General features: G+C 50.4%; 1 protein-coding gene across 2 annotated transcripts in view; it reads left to right on the top strand.

Moving 5' to 3' along the window:
• ATF6 (activating transcription factor 6) overlaps positions 1 to 26,899 on the top strand; it is a 182,339-nt gene that overhangs the window by 7,481 nt on the left and 147,959 nt on the right. For both annotated transcript variants that reach the window (XM_069737202.1, XM_069737203.1), the window contains exon 2: positions 26,698 to 26,774. In XM_069737202.1, coding sequence (XP_069593303.1) covers positions 26,698 to 26,774 — 77 coding nt within the window. The remainder of the gene's footprint in view (positions 1 to 26,697; positions 26,775 to 26,899) is intronic.

The following is a 26,899-nucleotide window of genomic DNA, read 5'->3' as shown; positions in this document are numbered from 1 at the left end:
ATCACATCTCAGTATTGGTGTGTCACCCAGGAGTAATCACCATCACGGCCGGTATACCCGGTCACATTACCGGTAACGGCGGGGCCTGCGGCTCTGTATACAGCTGACATCACATCTCAGTATTGGTGTGTCACCCAGGAGTAATCACCACCACGGCCGGTATACCTGGTCACATTACCGGTAACGGCGGGGCCTGCGGCTCTGTATGCAGCTGACATCACATCTGGGTATTGGCGTGTGTCACCCAGGAGTAATCACCACCACGGCCGGTATACCTGGTCACATTACCGGTAACGGCGGGGCCTGCGGCTCTGTATACAGCTGACATCACATCTCAGTATTGGTGTGTCACCCAGGAGTAATCACCACCACGGTCGGTATACCTGGTCACATTACCGGTAACGGCGGGGTCTGCGGCTCTGTATACAGCTGACATCACATCTCAGTATTGGCGTGTGTCACCCAGGAGTAATCACCACCACGGCCGGTATACCCGGTCACATTTCCGGTAACGGCGGGGTCTGCGGCTCTGTATACAGCTGACATCACATCTCAGTATTGGTGTGTGTCACCCAGGAGTAATCACCATCACGGCCGGTATACCCGGTCACATTTCCGGTAACGGCGGGGTCTGCGGCTCTGTATACAGCTGACATCACATCTCAGTATTGGTGTGTCACCCAGGAATAATCACCACCACGGCCGGTATACCCGGTCACATTACCGGTAACGGCGGGGCCTGCGGCTCTGTATACAGCTGACATCACATCTCAGTATTGGTGTGTCACCCAGGAATAATCACCACCACGGCCGGTATACCCGGTCACATTACCGGTAACGGCGGGGCCTGCGGCTCTGTATACAGCTGACATCACATCTCAGTATCTGTGTGTCACCCAGGAGTAATCACCACTACGGCCGGTATACCCGGTCACATTACCGGTAACGGCGGGGCCTGCGGCTCTGTATACAGCTGACATCACATCTCAGTATTGGCGTGTCACCCAGGAGTAATCACCACCACGGCCGGTATACCCGGTCACATCACCGGTAACGGCGGGGTCTGCGGCTCTGTATACAGCTGACATCACATCTCAGTATTGGTGTCACCCAGGAGTAATCACCACCACGCCGGTATACCCGGTCAGATTACCAGTAACGGCGGGGTCTGCGGCTCTGTATACAGCTGACATCACATCTCAGTATTGGTGTGTCACCCAGGAGTAATCACCACCACGGCCGGTGTACCCGGTCACATTACCGGTAACGGCGGGGTCTGCGGCTCTGTATACAGCTGACATCACATCTCAGTATTGGTGTGTCACCCAGGAGTAATCACCACCACGGCCGGTATACCCGGTCACATTACCGGTAACGGCGGGGTCTGCGGCTCTGTATACAGGTGACATCACATCTCAGTATTGGTGTGTCACCCAGGAGTAATCACCACCACGGCCGGTATACCCGGTCACATTACCGGTAACGGCGGTTTCTGCGGCTCTGTATACAGCTGACATCACATCTGGGTATTGGCGTGTGTCACCCAGGAGTAATCACCACCACGGCCGGTATACCCGGTCACATCACCGGTAACGGCGGGGCCTGCGGCTCTGTATACAGCTGACATCACATCTCAGTATTGGTGTGTCACCCAGGAGTAATCACCACCACGGCCGGTATACCCGGTCACATTACCGGTAACGGCGGTTTCTGCGGCTCTGTATACAGCTGACATCACATCTCAGTATTGGTGTGTCACCCAGGAGTAATCACCACCACGGCCGGTATACCCGGTCACATTACCGGTAACGGCGGGGCCTGCGGCTCTGTATACAGCTGACATCACATCTGGGTATTGGCGTGTGTCACCCAGGAGTAATCACCACCACGGCCGGTATACCCGGTCACATCACCGGTAACGGCGGGGCCTGCGGCTCTGTATACAGCTGACATCACATCTCAGTATTGGTGTGTCACCCAGGAGTAATCACCACCACGGCCGGTATACCCGGTCACATTACCGGTAACGGCGGTTTCTGCGGCTCTGTATACAGCTGACATCACATCTCAGTATTGGTGTGTCACCCAGGAGTAATCACCACCACGGCCGGTATACCCGGTCACATTACCGGTAACGGCGGGGCCTGCGGCTCTGTATACAGCTGACATCACATCTCAGTATTGGTGTGTCACCCAGGAGTAATCACCACCACGGCCGGTATACCCGGTCACATTACCAGTAACGGCAGGTCTGTGGCTCTGTATACAGCTGACATCACATCTCAGTATTGGTGTGTCACCCAGGAGTAATCACCACCACGGCCGGTATACCCGGTCACATTACCAGTAACGGCAGGTCTGTGGCTCTGTATACAGCTGACATCACATCTCAGTATTGGTGTGTCACCCAGGAGTAATCACCACCACAGCCGGTATACCCGGTCACATTACCGGTAACGGCGGGGCCTGCGGCTCTGTATACAGCTGACATCACATCTGGGTATTGGCGTGTGTCACCCAGGAGTAATCACCACCACGGCCGGTATACCCGGTCACATTACCGGTAACGGCGGGGCCTGCGGCTCTGTATACAGCTGACATCACATCTGGGTATTGGCGTGTGTCACCCAGGAGTAATCACCACCACGGCCGGTATACCCGGTCACATTACCGGTAACGGCGGGGCCTGCGGTCTGTATACAGCTGACATCACATCTGGGTATTGTCGTGTGTCACCCAGGAGTAATCACCACCATGGCCGGTATACCTGGTCACATTACCGGTAACGGCGGGGTCTGCGGCTATGTATACAGCGGACATCACATCTCCGTATTGGTGTGTCACCCAGGAGTAATCACCACCACGGCCGGTATACCCGGTCACATTACCGGTAACGGCGGGGCCTGCGGCTTTGTATACAGCTGACATCACATCTGGGTATTGGCGTGTGTCACCCAGGAGTAATCACCACCACGGCCGGTATACCCGGTCACATTATCGGTAACGGCGGGGTCTGCGGCTCTGTATACAGCTGACATCACATCTGGGTATTGGCGTGTGTCACCCAGGAGTAATCACCACCACGGCCGGTATACCCGGTCACATTACCGGTAACGGCGGGCCTGCGGCTCTGTATACAGCTGACATCACATCTCAGTATTGGTGTGTCACCCAGGAGTAATCATCACCACGGCCGGTATACCCGGTCACATTACCGGTAACGGCGGGGTCTGCGGCTCTGTATACAGCTGACATCACATCTCAGTATTGGCGTGTGTCACCCAGGAGTAATCACCACTACGGCCGGTATACCCGGTCACATTACCGGTAACGGCGGGCCTGCGGCTCTGTATACAGCTGACATCACATCTGGGTATTGGTGTGTCACCCAGGAGTAATCACCACCACGGCCGGTATACCCGGTCACATTACCGGTAACGGCGGGGTCTGCGGCTCTGTATACAGCTGACATCACATCTCAGTATCTGTGTGTCACCCAGGAGTAATCACCACCACGGCCGGTATACCTGGTCACATTACCGGTAACGGCGGGCCTGCGGCTCTGTATACAGCTGACATCACATCTGGGTATTGGCGTGTCACCCAGGGGTAATCACCACCACGGCCGGTATACCCGGTCACATTACCGGTAACGGCGGGGCCTGCGGCTCTGTATACAGCTGACATCACATCTCAGTATTGGTGTCACCCAGGAGTAATCACCACCACGGCCGGTATACCTGGTCACATTACCGGTAACGGCGGGGTCTGCGGCTCTGTATACAGGTGACATCACATCTTAGTATTGGTGTGTCACCCAGGAGTAATCACCACCACGGCCGGTATACCCGGTCACATTACCGGTAACGGCAGGGTTTGCGGCTCTGTATACAGCTGACATCACATCTCAGTATTGGTGTGTCACCCAGGAGTAATCACCACCACGGCCGGTATACCCGGTCACATTACCGGTAACGGCGGGGTCTGCGGCTCTGTATACAGCTGACATCACATCTCAGTATTGGTGTGTCACCCAGGAGTAATCACCATCACGGCCGGTATACCCGGTGTGACAAAACACTCTGGGATCGCCTTTGCTGGGGTCAAAGGTCACGTGGTTTGTGCATTGAATCTGAGGCGTACAGCAGGTTTCTGAGTAGGCTGACCTCAGGTCAGATTTATTAACGTGAAAGCAACACAAAAACAAAACATAAAAATAAATCCTAGCCTGTCCGGCACTAACTAAACAAATACGTAGCTATCTCAACAACTGGGGGGGCTTCTCCCACCCAGCTAACATCACACAATTCTTAAGCAGAGCTCTTCACTCACGTTTGTCCCACACAGGCAGGCAATCTGTGTGCCCCAGGCAGACACTGGAAACACCCAGCTGGTCATCTTTTATTCCTGCAATCATTAACCCATTAGCACCCTGAAGATACTGAGTGGCCTAATTCACATAGGACAAACACCTGGGCGAGATATATCTGCCTCCAACTACCACACCAGCATGAGTCTTACATATCCCCCCCCCCCCCTTGCTCAGACCACTCCGGTCGAGCAAGAACACTTTTGAAACAGTGCACTCGGGATAGGGCATCGGCGTTCCCCATCTGCACCCCAGGTCGGTGCTCCACCGTAAAAGAGTAAGCCTGCAGGGCAAGGAACCACCGGGTTACCTGACTATTACGGTCCTTGTGGAGGTGCATCCACTTGAGAGGGGCATGGTCTGTGACCAGCCTAAACTTCCTACCAGCCAGGTAATACTTGAGGGAGTCGAGAGCCCATTTAATGGCTAGGCACTCTTTTTCAACCACCGCATACCTCTGCTCATGTACATTCAGTTTCCGACTGAGATAGAGGACCGGGTGTTCGACTCCATCCCTCACCTGGGAAAGTACAGCTCCGACACCAGTATCAGAGGCATCAGTTTGTACCACAAACTCGCTGCTGAAATCAGGAGTCACTAGTACGGGCTGAGAGCACAAAGCCCGTTTCAGGCTGTGGAAGGCCTCTTCAGCAGCTGAGGTCCATTTTACCATGACGGAACCCTTCCCCTTGGTAAGATCCGTCAAGGGAGTAGCCATGGCTGCAAAATTGGGTATGAACCGGCGATAATAGCCGGCAATCCCCAGGAAAGCCTGCACTTGTTTCTTGTTCACTGGTTGTGGCCAGCCCTGAATTGCCTGTATTTTATCGATCTGGGGTTTAACCACTCCTCGGCCAATCACGTAGCCCAAGTATCGGGCTTCTTCAAGCCCGATGTGGCATTTCTTGGGGTTTGCCGTTAAACCTGCATCTCGCAGGTCATCAATCACCGCTTGTACCTTCTGGAGATGAGTTTCCCAGTCCATGCTGTAAATTACGATGTCATCCAGGTAGGCAGAGGCGTACTGTCTGTGAGGCCTCAAGACTCGATCCATCAATCTCTGGAACGTTGCAGGAGCTCCGTGAAGTCCAAACGGCATATAGACTTACTGGAACAGACCTTCCGGTGTAGCAAATGCCGTCTTCTCTCTGGCTGCCTCGGCCAGAGGAATCTGCCAGTACCCCTTTGTTAAATCCAGGGTCGTAATGTATCGGGCTTTACCAAGCCGGTCGATCAACTCATCGACCCGGGGCATAGGGTACGCATCAAATTTAGAAACTGCATTCAGTTTCCTAAAGTCATTACAAAACCGGATGGAGCCATCCGGTTTAGGTATCAACACAATTGGACTGGACCAGGCGCTGTGTGACTCCTCAATGACTCCTAAGTCCAACATTGCCATCACTTCCCGGGAGACGGCTTCACGGCGGGCTTCCGGAATCCGGTAGGGCTTCACATGAACAGTGACGCCAGGCTCTGTGACAATCTCATGTTTCACCAACTTAGTCCGGCCAGGTTTTTCGGAGAAAAACTGTCGGTTCTGTAACAAAAATTGCTTAACCTCAGATTTTTGTCGTTCTGAGAGAGTCTCAGCAACCTGCACCTCTGGTACAGTAGGTGAACAAACCGGACGGGGCAGATCCGCCGTTAGGGCAGAGCGGTCTTTCCAGGTTTTTATCAGATTCACATGATAAATCTGTCCCGGTTTTCTCTTACCCGGCTGGTACACTTTATAGTTCACTTCACCAACTCTTTCTCGGACCTCAAATGGGCCCTGCCATTTCGCCAGGAATTTACTATCCACCGTAGGGATTAGGACCAACACCCTATCGCCGGGTGCAAATGTACGGACCTTAGCGCCTCTATCATAACTTTGCCTCTGGGCTCCCTGGGCCTGTAACATATGGTCCCTAACAATGGGCATGACAGCGGCAATACGATCCTGCATTTGTGTTACATGGTCGATCACCGTTTTAAAGGGAGTGACTTGACCTTCCCAGGTTTCTTTTGCGACGTCCAGCAGTCCCCGGGGACGACGGGCGTACAACAGTTCGAAAGGCGAAAACCCTGTGGAAGACTGGGGAACTTCCCTAATGGCAAACAGCAAATAGGGTAACAAGTAATCCCAGTTCTTCCCATCTTTGTCTATCGCCTTCCGGAGCATCTGTTTTAAGGTTTTGTTGAAGCGCTCAACCAGGCCATCTGTTTGAGGGTGATAGATAGACGTACGCAACGGGTCTATTTGTAAGAGCCTGCAGAGCTCCTTCATTACCCTCGACATAAAGGGAGTCCCCTGGTCGGTGAGTATCTGTTGTGGAATTCCCACCCGACTAAACACTTGTACCAATTCCTTGGCGATCGTCTTGGTAGCTGTGTTACGCAAAGGGACGGCTTCCGGGTAACGAGTGGCATAGTCCACGATGACGAGGATATGTTGGTGCCCGCGTGCGGATCGTGGAAGGGGCCCAACCAAATCCATCCCAATTCTCTCAAAAGGGACCCCGATGATAGGAAGGGGTACCAAAGGGCTACGGAACTGAGATTTAGGGGCCGCGATTTGGCACTCTGGACAGGACTCACAATAGTTACGCACATCACAATGTATTCCAGGCCACACAAAACAATGCAATATCCTTTCTGTGGTTTTCTGTACCCCCAGATGTCCCCCCATTATATGTCCGTGGGCCAAATCCAGTACCTTCCGCCGATAAGGTTTGGGTACCACTAACCGTTGCACTGTGTCTTCCCCTTTTTTTTCTACCTGGTAGAGCAAATCATTTTCAAGAACCATATACGGGTACGCTAGCCTAGTGTCAGGTTCTACGGGTACCCCATCTATCATTTTTACATTTTTCCTAGCCGGAGTCAGGGTAGGATCTTTCATTTGCTCGCTGTGGAAGTCATCCACCTGGACTCCCAAATCTGGCAGGCAGGGTGCCGGTTGGCTGTCTGCCTCCGCCTCTCTCTGAGGTTCCTCAGTTTCCTCTGTTTCCCCCGCCATGACGGAGAAGGGGAACTGAAGGTTAGATTCACTAATCTCCCCAGCAACATCTTCCTGTGGGGTCTCCTCTAGGGACTCAGGACCTCCAGATGGCATGGGAGAAGATTCACGGGTACAGCTACCGTGAAGGAGCAACTGATTCTCCCACAACTGCCAGAAATATGGAAAATCCCTGCCCAGGATTACATCCTGTAACAATGCGGGAACGAGTCCCACTTTGTGCTGCACTGACCCATAGGGAGTAGAAATCCATATGACCGCTGTTAAGTACGAGCGGGTGTCACCATGCACACACGTCACAGAAAACTTGTCAGACAGACCAGACGGAAGTGCCACCAGACTAGTTTTCACCAGAGTCACCACACTCCCAGAGTCTAGTAATGCCACAACATTTTTCCCATCAACAGATAATTCACACAGGTGTTTTGCTGTATCATTTTGACCCGCATTCACACTCACTAGGTGTGTAACCAAAGATATGCGTTTTCTAGAGTCTATAACGTCGCACTGCATTGGTTCAGCGGTAACAGGACAGTTCGCAGAAACATGACCCTTCTCATGGCAGCGGAAACACCTAACAGGTCCCCTACTGAGACCACCGTCCAATACTCTTGGTCTCGGAGTACGAGCAGTCCCGGGTTCCTCCCCCACAGTTTTAAGCGATTTTCCTTCACCCGTAGTCCCTGGAACAGTCTTACCGGTTCCACGAGGAGGAGGCACAGACCGGGGGTTGGCGGTGTCGTCGGGAAGTCCTTCTGCCACGGAATAACGCTCGACCAACTCCACAAGTTGATCCGCTGTCGTGGGATTTCCTTGGCTTACCCACCTTTTCAGCGCTGGGGGTAGTACTCTCAGGTACTTGTCCAGGACAACCCGCTGGATTATTTCGGGTATTGTCAGTACCTCGGGTTGCAGCCATTTCTTTGTTAAGTAGATCAGGTCGAACATCTGAGACCGCGCCGGTTTATCTTGCTGGTATGTCCACTGATGTACCCTCTGTGCCCGGACAGCCGTCGTCACACCCAGCCGGGCCAGGATCTCAGCTTTCAGTTTCTCAAAGTCCTGAGCGACCTCCGGGTCCAAATCATGGTAAGCTTTTTGGGCCTCGCCGGAGAGAAACGGGGCGATCAAATCGGCCCATCGTGCCTTCGGCCACTTCTCTCTCAACGCCGTCCGCTCAAACGTTGTCAGGTATGCCTCGACGTCATCTTCTGCAGTCAGCTTTTGCCAGTATCGACTCACATGGATCCTTCTGGACTCTGCTTCCGGGTCAGCGTCAGGCATGCTCACCAGGCGCTGCGCCACCTGTTGAAGTTGGCGGTCTGCAACCGTCATGTCCACTAACTCCTTCAGCTGTGCGGCCATCAAGCGATTAGCTTCGTGCTGTGCGGCAGTGGCCTGCTGCTGTACGGCAGTGGACTGTACTAAGGCTTTCACCACGTCTTCCATGCTGTCGCCTGTGCCACGGTATGCCCGCGTTCTCCACCACAATGTGACAAAACACTCTGGGATCGCCTTTGCTGGGGTCAAAGGTCACGTGGTTTGTGCATTGAATCTGAGGCGTACAGCAGGTTTCTGAGTAGGCTGACCTCAGGTCAGATTTATTAACGTGAAAGCAACACAAAAACAAAACATAAAAATAAATCCTAGCCTGTCCGGCACTAACTAAACAAATACGTAGCTATCTCAACAACTGGGGGGGCTTCTCCCACCCAGCTAACATCACACAATTCTTAAGCAGAGCTCTTCACTCACGTTTGTCCCACACAGGCAGGCAATCTGTGTGCCCCAGGCAGACACTGGAAACACCCAGCTGGTCATCTTTTATTCCTGCAATCATTAGCCCATTAGCACCCTGAAGATACTGAGTGGCCTAATTCACATAGGACAAACACCTGGGCGAGATATACCTGCCTCCAACTACCACACCAGCATGAGTCTTACACCGGTCACATTACCGGTAACGGCGGGGCCTGCGGCTTTGTATACAGCTGACATCACATCTGGGTATTGGCGTGTGTCACCCAGGAGTAATCACCACACGGCCGGTATACCTGGTCACATTACCGGTAACGGCGGGGTCTGCGGCTCTGTATACAGCTGACATCACATCTCAGTATTGGCGTGTGTCACCCAGGAGTAATCACCACCACGGCCGGTATACCCGGTCACATTACCGGTAACGGCGGGGCCTGCGGCTCTGTATACAGCTGACATCACATCTGGGTATTGGCGTGTGTCACCCAGGAGTAATCACCACCACGGCCGGTATACCCGGTCACATTACCGGTAACGGCGGGGCCTGCGGCTCTGTATACAGCTGACATCACATCTGGGTATTGGCGTGTGTCACCCAGGAGTAATCACCACCACGGCCGGTATACCCGGTCACATTACCGGTAACGGCGGGGCCTGCGGTCTGTATACAGCTGACATCACATCTCAGTATTGGTGAGTCACCCAGGAGTAATCGCCACCACGGCCGGTATACCCGGTCACATTACCGGTAACGGCGGGGCCTGCGGCTTTGTATACAGCTGACATCACATCTGGGTATTGGCGTGTGTCACCCAGGAGTAATCACCACCACGGCCGGTATACCCGGTCACATTACCGGTAACGGCGGGGCCTGCGGCTCTGTATACAGCTGACATCACATCTCAGTATTGGTGTGTCACCCAGGAGTAATCACCACCACGGCCGGTATACCCGGTCACATTACCGGTAACGGCGGGGTCTGCGGCTCTGTATACAGCTGACATCACATCTCAGTATCTGTGTGTCACCCAGGAGTAATCACCACCACGGCCGGTATACCTGGTCACATTACCGGTAACGGCGGGCCTGCGGCTCTGTATACAGCTAACATCACATCTGGGTATTGGCGTGTCACCCAGGAGTAATCACCACCACGGCCGGTATACCTGGTCACATTACCGGTAACGGCGGGGCCTGCGGCTCTGTATACAGCTGACATCACATCTCAGTATTGGCGTGTGTCTCCCAGGAGTAATCACCACCACGGCCGGTATACCTGGTCACGTTACCGGTAACGGCGGGCCTGCGGCTCTGTATACAGCTGACATTACATCTCAGTATTGGCGTGTGTCACCCAGGAGTAATCACCACCACGGCCGGTATACCCGGTCACATTACCGGTAACGGCGGGGTCTGCGGCTCTGTATACAGCTGACATCACATCTCAGTTTTGGCGTGTGTCACCCAGGAGTAATCACCACCACGGCCGGTATACCCGGTCACATTACCGGTAACGGCGGGCCTGCGGCTCTGTATACAGCTGACATTACATCTCAGTATTGGCGTGTGTCACCCAGGAGTAATCACCACCACGGCCGGTATACCCGGTCACATTACCGGTAACGGCGGGGTCTGCGGCTCTGTATACAGCAGACATCACATCTGGGTATTGGCGTGTCACCCAGGAGTAATCACCACCACGGCAGGTATACCTGGTCACACTACCGGTAGCGGCGGGGCCTGCGGCTCTGTATACAACTGACATCACATCTGGGTATTGGTGTGTGTCACCCAGGAGTAATCATCACCACGGCCGGTATACCCGGTCACATTACCGGTAACGGCGGGGTCTGCGGCTCTGTATACAGCTGACATCACATCTGGGTATTGGTGTGTGTCACCCAGGAGTAATCACCACCACGGCCGGTATACCTGGTCACATTACCGGTAACGGCGGGTCTGCGGCTCTGTATACAACTGACATCACATCTCAGTATTGGCGTGTCACCCAGGAGTAATCATCACCACGGCCGGTATACCCGGTCACATCACCGGTAACGGCAGGGTCTGTGGCTCTATACAGCTGACATCACATCTCAGTATTGGCGTGTGTCACCCAGGAGTAATCACTACCACGGCTGGTATACCTGGTCACATTACCGGTAACGGCGGGGCCTGCGGCTCTGTATACAGCTGACATCACATCTCAGTATTGGCGCGTGTCACCCAGGAGTAATCACCACCACGGCCGGTATACCCGGTCACATCACCGGTAACAGCAGGGTCTGTGGCTCTATACAGCTGACATCACATCTCAGTATTGGCGTGTGTCACCCAGGAGTAATCACCACCACGGCCGGTATACCTGGTCACATTACCGGTAACGGCGGGGTCTGCGGCTCTGTATACAGCTGACATCACATCTCAGTATTGGTGTGTGTCACCCAGGAGTAATCACCACCACGGCCGGTATACCCGGTCACATTCCCGGTAACGGCGGGGCCTGCGGCTCTGTATACAGCTGACATCACATCTGGATATTGGTGTGTGTGTCTCCCAGGAGTAATCACCACCATGGCCGGTATACCCGGTCACATTACCGGTAACGGCGGGCCTGCGGCTCTGTATACAGCTGACATCACATCTCAGTATCTGTGTGTCACCCAGGAGTAATCACCACCACGGCCGGTATACCTGGTCACATTACCGGTAACGGCGGTCCTGCGGCTCTGTATACAGCTGACATCACATCTCAGTATCTGTGTGTCACCCAGGAGTAATCACCACCACGGCCGGTATACCCGGTCACATTACCGGTAACGGCGGGGCCTGCGGCTCTCTATACAACTGACATCACATCTCAGTATTGGCGTGTGTCACCCAGGAGTAATCACCACCACGGCCGGTATACCCGGTCACATTACCGGTAACGGCGGGGCCTACGGCTCTGTATACAGCTGACATCACATCTCAGTATTGGCGTGTGTCACCCAGGAGTAATCACCACCACGGCCGGTATACCCGGTCACATTACCGGTAACGGCGGGGCCTGCGGCTCTGTATACAGCTGACATTACATCTCAGTATTGGCGTGTGTCACCCAGGAGTAATCACCACCACGGCCGGGGCGGGGTCTGCGGCTCTGTATACAGCTGACATCACATCTCAGTATTGGCGTGTCTCCCAGGAGTAATCACCACCACGGCCGGTATACCTGGTCACATTACCGGTAATGGCGGGGCCTGCGGCTCTGTATACAGCTGACATCACATCTCAGTATTGGCGTGTGTCTCCCAGGAGTAATCACCACCACGGCCGGTATACCTGGTCACGTTACCGGTAACGGCGGGCCTGCGGCTCTGTATACAGCTGACATTACATCTCAGTATTGGCGTGTGTCACCCAGGAGTAATCACCACCACGGCCGGTATACCCGGTCACATTACCGGTAACGGCGGGACCTGCGGCTCTGTATACAGCTGACATCACATCTCAGTTTTGGCGTGTCACCCAGGAGTAATCACCACCATGACCGGTATACCCGGTCACATTACCGGTAACGGCGGGGTCTGCGGCTCTGTATACAGCAGACATCACATCTGGGTATTGGCGTGTCACCCAGGAGTAATCACCACCACGGCAGGTATACCTGGTCACACTACCGGTAGCGGCGGGGCCTGCGGCTCTGTATACAACTGACATCACATCTGGGTATTGGTGTGTGTCACCCAGGAGTAATCATCACCACGGCCGGTATACCCGGTCACATTACCGGTAACGGCGGGGTCTGCGGCTCTGTATACAGCTGACATCACATCTGGGTATTGGTGTGTGTCACCCAGGAGTAATCACCACCACGGCCGGTATACCTGGTCACATTACCGGTAACGGCGGGTCTGCGGCTCTGTATACATTTCAAAAACCTGACCTGCACATCCAAACATAGACTGAGTGTGAACAGGTGCTGAACCCAGAGTCGCCAACTCGTATATAGTTAAGTAAAAAGGGCAGCACACTGTAGCGCCAAAACATGCAAACTTGAAAACACGAAATTTGAACTGCATTACTGCACTAGAAATATGAAAAATGAGAGCTTTTAGCGCATAAAAATGGCCATATTTATGTGTACCTCGTAGCCACTTTACGGCATCTCTCTTATACGAGGTCCTACGCTTGACCTACCTCACCGAGAATAAACGTCTCCATCTGAATGGGTACATGTGAAACCTCTTCTTGGACTCAAATTCTCTCTTTCTGTGGAGGGGTATTGGACCTACTATAATTAAAACACCTGTGGCTAGGAGGCGGGGAGTGCACGATCAGAAGGCTAAAGAATACATTTCAAAAACCTGACCTGCACATCCAAACATAGACTGAGTGTGAACAGGTGCTGAACCCAGAGTCGCCAACTCGTATATAGTTAAGTAAAAAGGGCAGCACACTGTAGCGCCAAAACATGCAAACTTGAAAACACGAAATTTGAACTGCATTACTGCACTAGAAATATGAAAAATGAGAGCTTTTAGCGCATAAAAATGGCCATATTTATGTGTACCTCGTAGCCACTTTACGGCATCTCTCTTATACGAGGTCCTACGCTTGACCTACCTCACCGAGAATAAACGTCTCCATCTGAATGGGTACATGTGAAACCTCTTCTTGGACTCAAATTCTCTCTTTCTGTGGAGGGGTATTGGACCTACTATAATTAAAACACCTGTGGCTAGGAGGCGGGGAGTGCACGATCAGAAGGCTAAAGAATACATTTCAAAAACCTGACCTGCACATCCAAACATAGACTGAGTGTGAACAGGTGCTGAACCCAGAGTCGCCAACTCGTATATAGTTAAGTAAAAAGGGCAGCACACTGTAGCGCCAAAACATGCAAACTTGAAAACACGAAATTTGAACTGCATTACTGCACTAGAAATATGAAAAATGAGAGCTTTTAGCGCATAAAAATGGCCATATTTATGTGTACCTCGTAGCCACTTTACGGCATCTCTCTTATACGAGGTCCTACGCTTGACCTACCTCACCGAGAATAAACGTCTCCATCTGAATGGGTACATGTGAAACCTCTTCTTGGACTCAAATTCTCTCTTTCTGTGGAGGGGTATTGGACCTACTATAATTAAAACACCTGTGGCTAGGAGGCGGGGAGTGCACGATCAGAAGGCTAAAGAATACATTTCAAAAACCTGACCTGCACATCCAAACATAGACTGAGTGTGAACAGGTGCTGAACCCAGAGTCGCCAACTCGTATATAGTTAAGTAAAAAGGGCAGCACACTGTAGCGCCAAAACATGCAAACTTGAAAACACGAAATTTGAACTGCATTACTGCACTAGAAATATGAAAAATGAGAGCTTTTAGCGCATAAAAATGGCCATATTTATGTGTACCTCGTAGCCACTTTACGGCATCTCTCTTATACGAGGTCCTACGCTTGACCTACCTCACCGAGAATAAACGTCTCCATCTGAATGGGTACATGTGAAACCTCTTCTTGGACTCAAATTCTCTCTTTCTGTGGAGGGGTATTGGACCTACTATAATTAAAACACCTGTGGCTAGGAGGCGGGGAGTGCACGATCAGAAGGCTAAAGAATACATTTCAAAAACCTGACCTGCACATCCAAACATAGACTGAGTGTGAACAGGTGCTGAACCCAGAGTCGCCAACTCGTATATAGTTAAGTAAAAAGGGCAGCACACTGTAGCGCCAAAACATGCAAACTTGAAAACACGAAATTTGAACTGCATTACTGCACTAGAAATATGAAAAATGAGAGCTTTTAGCGCATAAAAATGGCCATATTTATGTGTACCTCGTACATTACCGGTAACGGCGGGGCCTGCGGCTCTGTATACAACTGACATCACATCTCAGTATTGGCGTGTCACCCAGGAGTAATCATCACCACGGCCGGTATACCCGGTCACATCACCGGTAACGGCAGGGTCTGTGGCTCTATACAGCTGACATCACATCTCAGTATTGGCGTGTGTCACCCAGGAGTAATCACTACCACGGCTGGTATACCTGGTCACATTACCGGTAACGGCGGGGCCTGCGGCTCTGTATACAGCTGACATCACATCTCAGTATTGGCGCGTGTCACCCAGGAGTAATCACCACCACGGCCGGTATACCCGGTCACATCACCGGTAACAGCAGGGTCTGTGGCTCTATACAGCTGACATCACATCTCAGTATTGGCGTGTGTCACCCAGGAGTAATCACCACCACGGCCGGTATACCTGGTCACATTACCGGTAACGGCGGGGCCTGCGGCTCTGTATACAGCTGACATCACATCTCAGTATTGGTGTCACCCAGGAGAAATCACCACCACGGCCGGTATACCCTGTCACATTACCGGTAACGACGGGGCCTGCGGCTCTGTATACAGCTGACATCACATCTCAGTATTGGTGTGTGTCACCCAGGAGTAATCACCAACACGGCCGGTATACCCGGTCACATTACCGGTAACGGCGGGGTCTTCGGCTCTGTATACAGCTGACATCACATCTCAGTATTGGCATGTGTCTCCCAGGAGTAATCACCACCACGGCCGGTATACCTGGTCACATCACCGGTAACGGCGGTGTCTGTGGCTCTGTATATGGATCGCCCTCATGTCAGGGCAATGGGGTACTCTGATCTGGGCCCTACTGTTCTTGGTGGGGATGTCACGGTGGCTTGACCCGGTCGGTGGCCCTTTCGGGGCGTCCAATAAAAGGACGACAGTTTATAGAATAAGGTTCGTGTCGCCACCTGTGGTATTCGGTCAGGTTGACCGACGCTGCTTAGGGGTCCGCTGGGGTGATGTTATGGCAGCTAGCTGCCATATCTTCCCACAGGTGAAGTAAGTAGTAGATGGTGGATGATGTAAAGCACAGGAATAACGAGGACACAGGGTTGCAGTCTCTTTACCTTTTACTGAAGGCTTCAGCATCCACAGTCCAGGGCACCAGACCACAAGGTAGGCAGAGTCCGGCCGGTCCGAAGGCACATCTAGAGTCCCGTTATCCAGCTGGAATTCAGTAGCCTTTCTACTAGCGCCTGGGTGTTGTAGTACCTCCCTGCTGAGCAACTCGGTAAGGTCCTCACAACTCTTGTAGATGTTCTAGATGTTATCTCTTCCTCTCTGTCCCCCAGATGGTGTGGATATGACAAACCCGTATGACTAATGGCCTGAGGCTTGTTTATAGGGACCCTAGAGACGCCCCGACCCCCACAATTTGCCACCGTGTCTTCTTAGGTATTTAGGTCGGGCAGCCAACTTGGAATTGACTGTCCTCCGAAGTAAAGCGTAGAGTCTATTACTCCCTCGGTGTTCCGGCTACCGGCTACGCGCCTCAGAGGGAGACAGCCTCTTTCAGAGCAGAACTCCTTCTGGTTTTCTCCTTGTGCTATGACTTCGTGTCTCACTTTCTACAATACACTTCCTTTCTCGTCCTTCCTTAGGATGCTGCCGCATGGGTTGCAGGCACAGCTCCGTGTCTTTCTGTCTCGTGCTAGGCCTGCAACAGGGTCCCACCCCTGTCTGGGGCCCTCTGTCCGCAGCTTTGTGGTGTTCCTCCTTTCCCGCTGTCTGCCTGACAGGTGTTGCCTGGGCAATGCCCAGTCAGCTTCTCTCTAACTTTCTATCAAACCCACCAGTTTTACCCTAATGTGAGGAGTGGCCTAGTAGATAGAACCTTTGCTCCCCCTGGTGGACTGGAGTGTGAAGTGTGGTGTATGGTTTGTGATACCTGGCAGGGTGGACTCCTGTAGTGACATCAGACGTAATATCACTCCCCCTTGTGGAAGAATAACATTACTGCAACGACCAGGACTCTGGGGCGGTGTATATACAGCTGACATCACATCTGAGTATTGGTGTGTCACCCAGGAGTAATCACCACCACGGCCTGTATACCTAGTCACATTACCGGTAACGGCGGGGCCTGCGGCTCTGTATACAGCTGACATCACATCTGGGTATTGGCATGTGTCACCCAGGAGTAATCACCACCACGGCCGGTATACCTGGTCACATTACTGGTAACGGCGGGGCCTGCGGCTCTGTATACAGCTGACATCACATCTGGGTATTGGCGTGTGTCACCCAGGAGTAATCATCACCACGGCCGGTATACCTGGACACATTACTATTAACGGCGGGGCCTGCGGCTCTGTATACAGCTTTCAGTAAGGAACGTTAAACCATTTTATAATAATGAAATCTATTTTTACGTTTTATTTGTACAATCACAAGTGTGAAGAGTCGGCCAGAATGGTGGCACACAGTTTTGGGTCCTGTAAATGCTTCCATATAGGATTACGTAAAATGTACGTTGCTGTATTCCCCAGCATCCCATCACCTCTGCAGTCAGGGCCATTAAAGGTTTGCTCAGTCAGAGGATGCTTGCTCTGGGTGCTGCCGAACAGCGGCCGCTTCACACTGAATGAATTACGTTTTGCAGTTCTGTTCCATATTTACATTCGATAGTGCAAATACCATTGTCACGATCCATGTTTGGATCTGTGGCAGATCTGGTTTCCTTCAGATTAAAACCTTTTTTCCTTTCAGGTCATCGGGGGTTAATGCAGTTTTTCCCCAGTGGCCGCTGGTGTAATTGCATTGCAGCTTGTTCTGCTGATGTGGGTGGTGACCACTCCCACCTTCCTTTAAAAGGTCACCTGGTGCATCAGCTGACTGTTGGTTATACAGGTCCTTTGGATACCAACCTTGCTGGAATAGGAGCTTGCTTAGTGCTGTTGTTCTACAGCTGAATACTCATTCCTGGTGCCTTACTCTGCTGTGTGGTGCATTGCAACAGAGAAAGCTAAGTGTGGTGTTATTGTTTTTGTCCCTTTTGTTGTTTGTAACTTTCCCAGTGTTGTATTAGTGCAGTGGTGGGACCAGTGCTCTCACCTGCCAGTTCCCTACATAGGAATTAGAGCAGGGCAAGTGAGGGACTAGATATCCTAGTCGGCGACGGGTTGAAAGAACCCGTATAGGGACGGTAGCAAGATCAGGGCACATCCTCAGGCGAGTGCAGGAGGGGTCCATTCCCCGTTCCCTACCGACTGGACCCACCGTTGTTATAGTGTCCCCGATGTACCCTAGTGTGTTTCGCCGTTTTGTAACCGACCACCTGCCAGGTCGTGTCACACCAGGACAGTCACATCGTGACATTATAACCAACCATCCCATTTTTTTTTTTCTGGGGAGCTATGGCTCAAATGCAGGCCTTTGCCCAACTGCTTCAGACCCTCACCGATGAGTTTAAGGTGCTTCGTGGTGAGGTGGTGCAGCAGTTGGTGGGTTTTGGGCTTTGGCCCAGGTACACGCTCAACCAGAGCCCAATATATCTCTTCCTGACAGGTTCTCTGGAGGGAGAGATACATTTTTGGTTTTTCAGGAAGCCTGTAAACTATACTTCAGGCTCCGCCCTCGTTCACCAGGGAGTGAGGAACAGCGTGTGGGGGTGTTAACCTCCCTTCTTAAGGGTGATCCTCAATCCTTGGCTTTCTCCCTGCCTGCCGGTTCGCCATCTTTACGGTCGGTGAATGAGTTTTTTGCGGCTTTGGCGCTTCTGAATGGGGATCCTGATGGCGTCTCCCTGGCAGAATCTCGACTGCGTAAAATCAAGCAAGGGGCTCGGCAGGCTGAGGATTACTGCTCGGAGTTCAAGAGGTGGGCCACTGACACACAGTGGAATGACCCTGCCCTTAGGAGCCATTTTAGGCAGGGTCTGTCTCCAAGGTTGCATGATGCTCTTGTGCAGTATGCCGCCCCCAGGTCATTGGAGGCCGCCATGTCCCTTGCCATCCGGGTAGATAGACGCTTGAGGGAGAGACATACACCTAATGTGTCTCCGGTAGTCATTGCTAGGGAGGGGGACACACCTGAGCAGGTGGATGAACCCATGCAGGTGGGAGGAGTTGTTTCCCAAACGGGGTTGCCTGTGGTTCACGTTAGTGTGGGTGCATGTTTTTACTGTGGGCAGACTGGTCATTTTATCGGTGTGTGCCCAGCTCGCGCCAAAATACCTGTACCACCTAAGAAGCCACGTCCCCCTGGTCGTGTGGAGGGAGGCGGCCAGGGATTGTATATTTCCTCCATATCTTCTCCTCAGTGTAACCTGTCAGCTGAAGTAGTGGTTGGCGGGGTAACTGAGTGTATACCGGTGCTTGTGGACAGTGGAGCAGGTGTCAATCTGGTGGATGCTCATTTTGTTCAGACCCATGGCCTGAGGTGTACAACACTAACTAAACCCCCAAACGTCCAGGCCATTGACTCCGTACCACTCAGCCAGGGGTGGGTGACCCAAGTCGTGGATGATATACACCTGCGTATAGGGACTCATAATGAGGAGTTCCTGTCGTGCTACGTCTGGAGGGGGGGAATACCAACACCCATCATTTTAGCACTCCCTTGGTTAAAAAAACACAACCCGGTCATAGATTGGCGGTCAAGGGAAGTGGTCAGCTGGGATCAGTTGTGAGGGCTGCTGCCCAGGGGCAACTGTCTCTGCCGTCCTTCTACAACCTACCCCTTCCTCTCCAGTGGGGGCAGCAGAGATGCTGCCAGAAAGTAGGGGCAAGACTCTACCCACACTTTATGCTATGCCGTTGTGTCAGAGACCTCTTAGGAGGAGGGGTCAGAGGAGGGTGGTGGCTCCCTCTGAGCATAATGGGGGTGTGAGTTTGGTGACACAGGGGGACGCCTCTGTTGTCAATTCCTCTAGGAGTTCGCCATATTGTGGCAGACGCATGCATGGAAATAAACGTTCCGGTCCGGACCTGGGTGTGAATGAGTATGTATGGGTTTCCACCAAAAACATCAGGTGGCAGTGTGCAACAGGGTCCTGGAGTTCCAGGGTGATTGGGCCATATCGGGTGTCAGCTATTCTTAGCCCAGGGACTTATCAGTTGGAGTTACCCCCAGTTATGCATGTACACAACTCATTCCCCAGGTTGACCCTCTGGAGGATTGTGGCGCCTCCGGAGCCTTCGCTGGTGGCATTTTCATCAGGCCACGTTTCCCGTAAACCTGGGAGTCAGGTGACTGCCGAGGTGAACGTTGGAGGATTGAGGCATCCTCACTATAGGTTATGTGGTGAGGTTCGGTGTTGAGTGTCCAGAGGCCCCTCATTGAAAGGGGGGTACTGTCACGATCCATGTTTGGATTTGTGGCAGATTTGGTTTCCTTCAGATTAAAACCTTTTTTTCCCTTTCAGGTCATCGGGGGTTAATGCAGTTTTTCCCCAGTGACCGCTGGTGTAACTGCATTGCAGCTTGTTCTGCTGTTGCGGGTGGTGACCACTCCCACCTTCCTTTAAAAGGTCACCTGGTTCATCAGCTGACTGTTAATTATACAAGTCCTTTGGATACCAACCTTGCTGGAATAGGTGCTTGCTGAGTGCTGTTGTTCTACAGCTGAATACTTATTCCTGGTGCCTTACTCTGCTGCGTAGTGCATTGCAGCAGAGAAAGCTAAAGGTACCGTCACACATAACGATATCGTTGCTTTTTGTGATGTAGCAACGATATCGTTACCGAAATCGTTATGCGTGACAGCGATCAACGATCAGGTCCCTGCTGGGAGATTGTTGGTCGCTGGGGATAGTCCAGGACTTTATTTCGTCGCTGGATCACCCGCTGACATCGCTGAATCGGCGTGTCTTCACTTGTAACCAGGGTAAACATCGGGTTACTAAGCGCAGGGCCGCGCTTAGTAACCCGATGTTTACCCTGGTTACCATTGTTTACCCTGCGTCCCCCAGTGTCAGCGCCGGCCGGCCGTAAAGCAGAGCACAGCGGTGACGTCACTGTTCTGCTTTCCGGCCAGCGCTTACACAGTGCAGGGAAGCTGAAGGCGAGGGATGCAACAGGAATGTAAGTATGTAGTTTTTTTTTTTTTTAACTTTTACAATGGTAACCAGGGTAAACATCGGGTTACTAAGCGCAGCCCTGCGCTTAGTAATCCGATGTTTACCCTGGTTACCCGGGGACTTCGGCATCGTTGGACGCTGGAGAGCTGTCTGTGTGACAGCTCTCCAGCGACCAAACAGCGACGCTGCAGCGATCGGCATCGTTGTCTAGATCGCTGCAGCGTCCCTAAATGTGACGGTACCTTAAGTGTGGTGTTATTGTTTCTTTGTCCCTTTGTTGTTTGTAACTTTCCCAGTGTTGTATTAGTGCAGCTCTGGGACCAGTGCTCTCACCTGCCAGTTCCCTACATAGAGATTAGAGCAGGGCAAGTGAGGGACTAGGTATCCTGGTCGGCGACGGGTTGAAAGAACCCGTATAAGGACGGTAGCAAGATCAGGGCACAGCCTCAGGTGAGTGCAGGAGGTGCCCATTCCCCGTTCCCTACCAACAGGACCCACCGTTGTTATAGTGTCCCCGGTGTACCCTTGTGTGTTTCGCCGTTTTGTGACCGACCACCTGCCAGGTCGTGTCACACCAGGACAGTCACATCATGACAACCATATTGTCAGTGTAGGTGCTAGGTGTCGGCCCCCACTGATCTGATAATGACATGTCCTTGGACCCTGTCATGATATGTACTTTTGCCTTGTCCTGTATTTGAATAATATGCCATTTGATGTATGTAACTGTTCTCTGGTGTCTATTAGCTGTAATTTATGTATTTTCTTGTGCGGGGAGTTCACCTGTAACAATATGTCTCCTTTCCCCAATACTTGCAGCCCTAAGCTATAATGTAATTAAGCTTTGTCAACACCACTAGTGAAAGAATAGCCATTCTTCCTCACAGCAGGTGGCTAGTCAAATGTACATACTACATTGACTACGTGGAGCCCACCAGTCTAGAATCTTCTGGTGGACCCAACCATTGAATAGAAGGTGTGACCCCTACCCCCCTTCATGGGCGGATCCCAGGAGCTCAGACAATCCATTCTTATTTTGAGATCAGATGTGAGTTGATCCTTGAAGGAGAAGGAGTGGGGATTCTTAGCTGAGGCAAGACCCCACGCCCATCTGGGACTGTGGAAGCGAACGTGGCGAGACTTGAGCTGAGGACATATCTCGTCGTTCGTGAGATTGTTTTGGGATCCCTTGGACTCGTGTGGACTATTGCTTTGTTACCTGGCACAAGGATTATCGGGAGGTGCCCCCGAACCTGTTCCGTTGGACTAATTGTGGACTCTGTAGCTCTACCTGCATGTGTTGTTCCAGCGTTCTTGATAATCTGTGGAATCATCCCTTGGCCTGTTGCCCCTTCTTGCTCTGCCGTACACCCCGTCACAAACCCGTCATCTGTATCCACTGATTGGACAACCTTTTTAAGTTTAAATTTGGGACAGTTAATTTAACATTGCCAAAAATGAATCTGGGGGAAGGGTCTGAGGGGCTCGGCTTCCCAGGCTGCCGCTTGTTTAATGGACAGTGAGCAGGTGTTGAACTGTGTCTTTTTCTCAGTGACTAAATATAACCTCAATCTCCGGTATTGTGGCAATAATAAAGCTCTGGGAACAGGGGAAATACCTACTTGCTGGACCTCTGTAAAGGTTCACTGGGCTATTGTTCCAGTTAAATCAATGCACTCCTCAGCAGGACCCATGATATTTTAGTGGGGGCTGTCAGTCGTGCGTCTGATCAGTCATTGTCCATCATGAATGGAAATCACGATGCAGGTGATGACTGGGCGGCATCAGTGCAGTGTAACGCTCACCACTCCTCCTATGAAGATGATGAGGAAATCATTTCTAAATGAAGACTTATCCCTAGCACAGATGGGCGGGTGGGCACCTTCTGGGTTCACTCTGCACAGCGCCACTTCTGACCTCGAGCTGTACCAGCCCTGCCGTCCAGCCACAGAGTGTGCTGAGAAAATGCCAGTAGCCGCACAGCCCCTGCATTGTAGGTGCCATAGATCACAGATTCTGGTGGCCTTCATTTACTAGCTGGGAAAGCCCTTTTAGCCTCTATGCTACAGATCAGATCACATTATTCAGCTGTGGATCATCTATAATAGTCATTGCCATTCGTAACATATTATTTTTCTCCGTTACACAGCTCTAATGTATTTCTACTTTTTTTTTATCATTAAAAATGCTAAAAGCCGCAAACAAAAAGGAGATGCATAGATACAATATAGATTCCTCCATCCTGTGTAATGTCACTACAGATTGTAAAACTATGCGAAAGGGAAGAGAAAAAGTGGGGTACAATGGTAGTCGGCTATTTGAAGGGGCCACAACTCTTCAGCAAGTGGCAATCCCCTTGGTTGCTTCCAGCCACAGCGCTGTACTTTATAAGCCTAGTATTACCAGCTGATTGGTGCGGCTACCAAGAGGTGGACATCCATAGATCGAATAGTTATCGCCTCTTCTAAGAATGGGCTGCCTGTTTAGGATGCAGAAATCCTCCCATTACCCATTCACAATACAGGAATGTAGGCCAAAGCCGCTGAATATCACGGCATGTGGAGGGGAAGAAGCGTCAGGCATGTTGGGTGTTATCACTTCCAGCCTTTTATCCCCACATATGAAATCTGATGTGTGTAGCCACATGGGGGGAAATGACCTGTTGGCCGAAGAGTGGCCTGAAGTGTATGAGCACCTACAGAAAGGGAGGATTGAAGAAGTGTCGGGGGGAAGGCAGGTGGAAAATAAGAACAAGTAAGACTGTGGGAGAAGAATTACTCTATGGCTTCCATAGCAACCTCATATTGGAGTCTATTTCATTGCCTTTCAATATATATGAATATTTGGACAGTTTTTTTCATGGAGATCCCCCAGTGTAGAGGGCATTGTCCTGCCTCTTTTTTTTTTCTGTTAATTTAGAAGCAAAACTGTCCTACCATTGGTCAGAGCAGCCCCTCATCATCTATCTTGTCCAATCACTGTGCAGCTCCATCGATTAATTGGGAAGTAGGACGCTCATATTATCAATTAAGGAACCCCCACTTTTCCTTAAAGGAGAAAGCCCATCATGCCCTGCCAGTGAGGTTCGTTTTTTTTTTTTAATTTGTTTTGAGACATGTAGTATAAATATGTTGGTGTTATACATTGTAACAGCCTGGAAAAAAAACATTAGGTGCCAGTTATTGACGAGTATTTCTCTGTTTGTGGGGGTTACAGTGTTAGTGCTAGAGATGAGCAAATATTTCAATATTCGGTTCATATCATCATCAAATTTGCAGTATTCACCAATTTAATCATTGATTAAATCTCCGAATATAGCCGAACATACATAGCATAAAAGTCAGCTGTTCCCAAGCTGTGTGACATCGTGGGAAACACTGGTGTAGTGCTTCTGATCGGTGGTGAAATCATCGCCGCTGGTCAGAACCGCGGTTCCCACGTTGTCAGAATACAACATGAGCCCATAACCAGGTGACATGCAAAAAAAAAAATGCTGAAATCAAGAATACAGATACCAGTACATGATGTGTGTGGGTATAAATGGATACGATCAGAACACCACAATGAAAAAAGTTTTTTTTTTTCACATATATATCATCAAAAATAGTATACCAGAAACCATGAGTCACTCTGGAGATAAATAAAAATGTGTGTAATTAATATATATATATATATATATATATATATATATATATATATATATATATATATATATATATATATATATATATATATATATATATATATACCTACAGTGATACTGTTATGTGTGACAGTCTGAAAATAAATCCACAGCAATGAAAATATGCCAACGAAATGAGACCTAATGCCGATTGATAATGAAAATATAATCTAGAGACAAACGGGAACACAGGGAATCCTAATATAGCAAAAACTGCAATTCAAAGGCAGGAGTGATCCAGTACCAAATAAGTGGACACAAGTTAACCGCCTACACAGAAGATCAAAATGAATCAAGTATAGGATACCTCACATGAATGATAAAGCATCAGGTGGCCCTGCCTAAAAAAGAGTCGCATGGAATGGGCTGGGAAAGGTGTCACCTTTTGTATTGTCAGGTGACATCAAGCCCACGAGGTTAGTAATGGAGAGTCGTCAATAAGATGCCCCCATTATTAACCCCATTGTCACATTGTATGAAAACAGACACCCAGAAAAGTCCTCTAATTGAAAGAATGACACAGACTCCTTTAATATTCTTAATGAAATCATATTTACAACCTCGTCTAATTCCACCGAAGCCCTCGTTCACCTGTAATAAACTAAAAATAATCAACAATATACCATACCTGTCTGTCATTCTGTCCCACACTGTAATCCATGTCTGAGGGAGAAATAGTTTTCAACCTGGACGGTGCCAAGATGCGACCGTCCAGGCTGAGAACCACTGGTGACTGAGCGTCTGCGAGCGCAGCCTCAGTGACTAGCAGTGACATCACTGAGGCTGTGTTCCCAGCCGGGCTGAACTGCGGTGACCTCAGTGAGATCCCCTCTAGCACCGTGAGAAAGTTGCATGGTGCAGAGGTGAGTTCACCACAGTGAAATTCTCCCGGTGAACTCGCCTCTGCACCATGCGAGTTTCTCTCGGCGTGGTTCTACCATCGGATGTACTATTTCGTCCGATGGCATAAAGGGGTTAAAGGACTTTATTCTGGGTGTCTGTGTTTACTTACAATGTGACTGGGGTTAGTAATGGGGGTGTCAGATTGCATTACTAACCTCGGGGCTTGATGTCACCTGACAATACAAAGGTGACATCAACCCCCCCAACTATCACCCCACTTGCCACCACTATAGGGCAAGTGGGAAGAGCGAGGCTAAGAGCCAGGATTGGCGGCTCATATAGATGCGCTTTTTCTGGGGTGACTGAGAGGTGATTTTTTTTTTTTTTTTTTTAGCCTGAGGGGTGGCAGTATCCATGGCCCCTTCTTTGGCTATTAATTTCAGCCCGCCTTTGCCTGCATAGCCTGCATAGCCTTTGCCTTCTGGTTGTTAATTATAGGGGGGCCCTACGTCTTTTTTTTTTTTATTTTTTTTTTAGGGTCCCCCATTTTAGTAGCCAGTAAAGGTTAAGTATACAGCTGTGAGCTGATAGGAAACTCCATGGGTATTATCCCCTTTCCAGGCTATAAACGTCAGCCCCCTCTGCTAGTTATGAAAATTTACGTGGGAGCCCACGACACTTTTTTTTTTTTTTTTTTTTCTTCAGAAAAATATATATTTTTAAATACATGTACAGCAAGGTGCACACACACTGAACTAATTGTATTTGTCACAGATATCTATATATCTACCTATTCTATTAACTGTATGTAATCCATCTTTTCTATCCTGTCTGCTATTGCAGTGATTTTATGTGTATTTATGTATTCTATGAGTATATATCTATTCTATTCTAACCTGTCAGTTGATTTTACTGTACGCCGCATATGAATTTCCGGCTTTCATTCTTTTACCGAATGTTACCGACTTTTTTTGAATCCGAATGTACCATGCTGAATTTGTTTGGCGACTGTTTTCTGAACATATTCGCCCATCTCTAGTTTGTTGTTCTGATCCCTGAGTCAGATTGTAGCGACAGATTGTTTTGGTGATACTTTGGTTGCAGTACACACATCTATTGTACAGTGTTTTTTGTTTTTTTTAATCAGATTCTTCATTGTTTGATGAACTGAGCGACCTGATAGATGTTGATGACCTCTTTGAAGATGGAAAATGCAATGCCTATGTAAGTATTCGGGTTGGTGACATTTTATATTATGAAATTACAAGAGTCTTTCTTGAACGTCATTACTTGAATCCACATTTAACCCCTTAGCGACCGCCGATACGCCTTTTAACGGCAGCCGCTAA

Source organism: Ranitomeya imitator, chromosome 8 (genome assembly GCF_032444005.1).
Source record: "Ranitomeya imitator isolate aRanImi1 chromosome 8, aRanImi1.pri, whole genome shotgun sequence".
NCBI lineage: Eukaryota > Metazoa > Chordata > Amphibia > Anura > Dendrobatidae > Ranitomeya > Ranitomeya imitator.
Note: the sequence above shows the minus strand (reverse complement) of the source record. Positions and strands in the feature narration are given on the sequence as shown.